Source organism: Apodemus sylvaticus, chromosome 12 (assembly GCF_947179515.1).
Source record: "Apodemus sylvaticus chromosome 12, mApoSyl1.1, whole genome shotgun sequence".
Lineage (NCBI taxonomy): Eukaryota > Metazoa > Chordata > Mammalia > Rodentia > Muridae > Apodemus > Apodemus sylvaticus.
Genome location: NC_067483.1, coordinates 91,041,350 through 91,047,825, shown reverse-complemented (window position 1 = coordinate 91,047,825; position 6,476 = coordinate 91,041,350). Strand labels below are relative to the sequence as shown.

The 6,476-nt window shown below is 43.1% G+C and overlaps 1 protein-coding gene across 1 annotated transcript; it reads left to right on the top strand.

Annotated features, from left to right (window-relative positions):
- Nucleotides 1-536: 536 nt before the first annotated feature.
- Nucleotides 537-1,469, top strand: LOC127697260 (ADP-ribosylation factor-like protein 1). The gene has a single exon (XM_052200278.1). The coding sequence runs from the start codon at nucleotides 629-631 to the stop codon at nucleotides 1,172-1,174; it is 546 nt and encodes a 181-aa protein (XP_052056238.1). The 5' UTR covers nucleotides 537-628; the 3' UTR covers nucleotides 1,175-1,469.
- The last annotated feature ends 5,007 nt before the right edge of the window (nucleotides 1,470-6,476 follow it).

Genomic DNA, 6,476 nt, shown 5'->3' with positions numbered 1-6,476 from the left:
CCTTCTCAGAGTGGCAGATCCCCTCTGGGTTCCTTCTCCTTAGCCTCCCTTCCCCGCATGGGTGCCATTAAATCACGGTGAAATCAGTACCAATCACAAACCTCAGGCAAATGACCCTGTCGGCAGCTCGCTCTGTTCTTCACTAGTACAAGGACTGATCACGAGGAGGGAAACAATCGTCCATTTGTTCTAGGTAGAAATTCTTAGTTGATCAAGGTACAGGAAGAGAAGTGGGAAGCTCTGATGACAGGAGATTGGGGCTCCAGAACTCAAAGGCTCTGGCAGTGCCTATGAGGGAGCTACAGGCATGGGTCATCCACCCAAGCCCCAGTGATAAGAGAGCAGGCTGAGAACAGAAGCACTTTCCTCCGTGTGCCCAGAGGCAGCTTACTTACCAAGTTAGACAGGCCACAGGACTGTGGTCCTGACCTCCGCAAATGTCTTCCAATGATGTAAGAAAGACCAGAGCGGCCCCCGCTGGGTGGACGACATGGAAGTTGCTGGCTGACCTGGCTTGGAGGAGTCCGCTTCGGAGCAGCGGAGGTGGCGGCGCCCAGGCTCAACCAGGAGTCGCTGCCGAGTCCCGGGCTGTCTCTGAGGATCGGCGAGGGCGCAGCGGCGGTTCATCATGGGTGGCTTTTTCTCAAGTATTTTTTCCAGTCTCTTTGGAACCAGGGAAATGAGGATTTTAATTTTGGGATTAGATGATGCTGGAAAAAGGACAATTTTGTACAGATTACAGGTTGGAGAAGTTGTTACTACTATTCCCACTATTGGATTTAATGTAGAGAAGGTGACATACAAAAATCTCAAATTCCAAGTTTGGGACTTAGGAGGACAGACAAGTATCAGGCCATACTGGAGATGTTATTATTCAAACACCGATGCAGTCATCTATGTCGTTGACAGTTGTGACCAAGACCGAATTGGCATTTCTAAGACAGAGTTAGTGGCCATGTTGGAGGAAGAAGAGCTGAGAAAAGCTATTTTAGTGGTGTTTGCAAATAGGCAGGACATGGAGCAGGTTATGACGCACTCAGAAATGGCAAATGCTCTTGGCTTACCTGCCCTGAAGGACCGGAAGTGGCAGATCTTTAAAACATCAGCAACCAAAGGCACTGGCCTTGATAAGATGATGGAATGGTTAGTGGAAACACTGAAAAGCAGACAGTGAGTTCATTCACATCAGCGCCTGTGACCCAAAAGTTACATCACATACTCATTGGAACCAGTCATATGTACTTCCTGTGACTGTTGGAACTGTGTGATTCTGGCATACACAGACCTGACTTCAATATGTGTAATAAATATAACAAACAAGTATTTGGTAAGAGGGTTAGCTTAAATGAATCACCCAAAGGGTTTGTGTAATGTAAAATATTTCTTCCTTGTTTTTTTGTGTTAAGGTATATATTCTATTTGTATGGAATTCTTATTCAAATACAGTTCTATTAAAGAATGTATACTCTTAGGGGAAACCTCCTATTTAAAAAAAAAAAAGAAAGAAAGAAAGACCACAGCAAGTGACTTACATATTTATACACTATCAAATTTTGCAAGTCAGGGTTTTTCTTTCTTGACACGGGGTCACATATAGACAAAGACAGTCATTAAAGTGTCATTGCTAACTGCCTCATTGTTTATCACCTTCCTTACTCTGAAATTCCATGCTGCGGAATATACTGTACAGACTGAAAGAAATGATGGTGTTCCTTGGGAATAACACCCAGGGTCGCTTTGTGCTGTCTGTCGCTCATCAGGACCCTTGCTGGTGATGGCTGTGTAAGGATGGACTTGAGGTGGTCCAAGCAGAGTCCTCCAGCACTGTTACTGCATGCTGAGGCTTTATGTCAGAGCAGTTGAACACTGTCCCCCAGAAGTCCCTGAGCTTCCTTCTCTACCAGAGGAAGGCCTGACTTGTGATTTGACAAATCCTTCATGTTGGCCACATTAATCTCCATTTTTATTATTTTGTTAGTTTGTAGAGAGGGTACAAGTAGCTGTGAAGGGGCAAATACGTGTTCAGGTATGTGTGTGTGTGTGCGTGTGTGTGTGTACATACTCAGACAACATACATACATACATACATACATTTATACATGTATACACATATACACATATACAAATATGCACATATACATATATACACATATACATAAATACATATATACAGATATACACATATACATATATACACATATACATAAATACATATATACAGATATACATATATACACATATACATATACATCATCTACATGTACATATGCATATACATATACATATATAAACAGCCACCAAAGTTGGAGAAACATCCTGTCTTGAATATTTCATCACAATAACAGAAAACAAACTTAACATTTTGTTAGAATTCTTTTAAGGCACCCAAGAGCCCCTTGAGCCTGGGGCCAATCTGTGAAGCCTGGGTAGCAAGGCCATCCAGCACAGATGTTTATGACTGAGGAAATTACGCAAACCTGTAACCCACAGCCTGTAACCCACTACATTTGGGTTTTACAGCACATTGCCCAATATAATAGTACAAAATTATGTACACCTTTCCACATGCAGCCTGGTGCTGCCGATTTATGAAAATACATCAGTGTCATTAAGGGAAGGGCAGGAAGAACCCTGCCACCCTGGTCACAAGACGACATGCCTAGTGTACAGCACAGCATAAGCCATGTATGACTGGGTTTCATTCTACATCTTTGACCTAGAAATGAAGACGACTATCAAGGCCCGCACAGACAGTGAGTTGTCCTATAGATCTGGAAAGATGGCTTTTCAGGGTTCTAGTTATCCACAGGCTTTGTCATTGCAGCCCAGGCCTTAAGTTCGGGAACAACTCTTATAGCATCGTTGTTACAGTCCACTGTGTGCCATCACTACCACAAATGATTCTGTGAAGGTCAGTCTAAAGTGGAACCAATGCTCCATACATTTCCCTTCCTATTCACAGGCTTCATGGCATAAAACAAAATTAAAGCAAGAGCCGACGGCCACTGCTGGGACTGACGGTCTTCCAGGCTCATCCCAAGCAAGGCTGAGGTTACGTTGTTCTCAATGAATTGCTGCCCTGCTCAATCAAGAAAATGTTCCCATTAGGTTGGCCTTTCAGCAAACGTCCAGGGTATCCTCTTGGTGGATGACTGACATAGGAGAACACAGCCCATTGTGGGTGGTGCCATTCCAAGGCAGGTGATCCTGGGGTACACAGAAAGCAATGGAGCAAGCCAGTAAGCAGCACTCCTTCATGGTCTCTGCTCCAGTTCCTGCCTCCTGCTTCCTGCCCTGACTTCCTTTCATGAAAGACTGTTGTCTGAGGGTGAAATCAAAAGCTGCTCATGGCCTGGTGTCTCATCACAGCAATAGAAACCTAATTAAAACCATCGGTATTCATTTCTTCAGTAACTGTGGGTTCTTAGTGGATTCGAACCCTCTACTCAAAGGCATTATACTTAGCTGTTTCCCCATCTTGTCCATTTCTCAAGAGAGCTCTTTAACTACCCCAATCTTTCATTTTTTAAACTACTTTCCATGAAACCCCATATAAAGAACACAACACCAGATATGACAAACCTAAGAAAGAATGAGGCGTGTGTAGGATGACTTCAGAGGGAAAACTTCAGAAATGTTTCCATGGGGTAGAAAGTTCTAGCTAAATGATCTTTCTACTTCCCCACATGCACAAAACAAATGACTCCATCTAAGACACAGCCCATGGATGTGAGCGCCAAGACAAGCTCCTCGGAGTCCCTGCATGAGGATCTTAGACCCAATCATCGAGGGAGGAGGACTTCAACTTCCTGCTTTCTCCCTAGACTGTCTTTCTGCAAAGGATGCTGGGCAAGACAGAGTGGCACCTTGGTTTCTGATTAATCATGCTGCTGTGGTTTGGTTGGGCATTTGCCAAGGCCTGATTACATTTCTTCCTCCTCTTCTCTTGCTTTTTTATTTTTCTGACTGATGGCACATACAGTTTGCTTGATCCTTCATTCTCCACCAGAGTCATTCAGTTCACTCATCAGAGGCCCAAAGCAATATGGCTGCTCAGTTTTACACTGCAACCTCCAGAACCAGAAACCAAATAAACCTTTCCTCTTTATAAGCTAATTGTCTCCAGTATTTAGTTATAGAAATTCAGATATGGAGAAGATATATTGAGTCCATCTGTACTAATCACACAGTATGAGTCAGACTGACCTAGGAGCTAGAACTAAGGCAATAAGATAAGCAACTCCTGGAGCTTACATTCCCCTACTCTGGTTGTTTTGTTTTGTGACAGAGGCTTAGGGATCTCAGGCCAGTCTTGAACTCGGTGTGGATCCAAGACTGATCTTGAACTTCTTCCGATCCTCCTGTCTCTGATTTCCAAGTACTGGGACTACAGGTATACACCACAATGTCCAGTTAATGAGGTTCAGGGGATCTGCAAATACTCAGCAAACTTTCTACCAACAGACCCATGTCCCCAGTCCCTTGTTTTGGTGCTGTAGGGTTTATCCTGAAGCATGAGAATTCCTGCTTCTAGACCCTCTGCTCTTCCCCTTCCAGCTGCTCAGATTCCCACCCCTCAGCACATGTTAGCAAATTCAAGACTTCTTCAAAGCCTAACTCAAGTCAAACTCTTCTGTGACTTCTAGATTTCTCTAGTGGGAGATGTTTTTAACCTACAGCCAACACTAAATGCTCAGACCTTCAATCTTTATTTACCTTTTATCTATGTTGATGCATGGATCCTATCTCTATAATTATTACAGATTAAAGCACTTAGATGACAGGGGTATAGAGAGCCTTACTGAGGTGCCATGACACCTGGCAGGAACTCGATATTGACCAGTGTGAAGTTCCTCTCCCAGCCTTTGAATGGGAACTCCTGTGTCAGCCATAATCCCCTCCACCTAGGGTGGAGTGCTCAGACCAAGGTGAAGCCCATTGTTCTTCAAGAACCTGCAGTTTCCTGAGAAACTGATTCCTGGCCACCTGTGGAGCAACTGAACTGATTCTACTGAGAAGCTTCCAGACTTTTCCCCCTGCCTCTATATATTGGGAGTTCTTCACTAAACTTTGAGACCTTGAATAGCAGCTGTTATCTTGGTCTCCGTCTCTTTTTTTGCTGCCTTCCCATACATCCCCAGCTTCCCTTCCAGGTAACCCGTTCGATGTAATTGCAGGCAGTTACACAGGGCTAGAACCTATTTTTTTTTTAATACGAGCACTAAGAAGAGTGCTCTGCGTGAGAGGATACAGCAGGGACAGTGGTCATTAACTGGAATGAAAACAAACAGAAAAGTATTGCTTCCTTCTGTCTGAAACAAAGAGCCAGAAAAAGAAGCAGCGATGTCTATCCTAGGAAACACTGTTCTCTTTGGTTGCGATTTTTATAAATTCACTGGTAACTGCAAAAGGCCAGGTTTCTTGGTTGGTCTTAAGTACCACTCAAATGTCTATTGCGAGCTGTCTCCTTGAAAGAACTACCTTTAAGATTTAAGATTTCCAGAGTCCCACAGTGCTGGTGGATGCTTACCTCTTACTCTGCTCACACCTACTTGAGCAAGCAGGCACTCTGCAGGTAGGATGCGGTAGACTGAATCATCCCTGCATTAAACTCTGCTCTCATATGACAACATTTTAAAAATGGAATAAGATACACCTCATAGATTTGAAAACCAAATTGCCATGCTTTGCTGAAACTCTTGCAGTTATGAGATCCAGTAAGGTTTCTGTGCCTGAGGAACTCCTAGTGAGCAAATATTGTTGCTGTTAGGCTGCTGTCTTTTTTCGTGGAAATTCTAGAAAACACAGGAACTTTCCAGAAACACAGATTGATAACAAATCTTCACATTTTAATGTCTCTCTAAAAATTTCAGTATTTCTACACATTTTCATTCTACACATTATCATACTCCTTTACAAACCAACCATAAAGAATACACAACAATTTTATTAATTTTAGATTTCAATAATGAGTCTCAAGTGTGTGATGAGGGTGTGATGAGAACTGGTCATCTGAGGTACATTCCCATCTGTGTAGGTTTCCACCTTTCAAAGAGTATCTCTTGGGAACTTCTGATGAAAGAGGCTTAGTAGCACCATCGATCCCACAGCCATCCCCAGCTTGTCCACACCTAGTGTGTCCTTACCTTCCCACACATGTTTATGAACTACCCCCAATTTTACCTGCCTCTGGTCCATTTTTCTCAATTTTAAATTGAATGAAATAACTGCTGGGAATACAACCCTGTAGCAGAGAACTTTCCTAGCATGTGTAGTGCCTTAGTATTTGATTCCCCAACACCACACACACACACACACACACACACACACACAATTAAATTAACAGAGTTCTGATGAGAGACTGACTTGATGGGATCATAGCAGTCATAAACAATTAAGAACACACTGACAAAGTACTTTGAAATATCTATTCTAAGCACCTTAGCAACAAGAACATCAAGGGCTGAACTCAATAC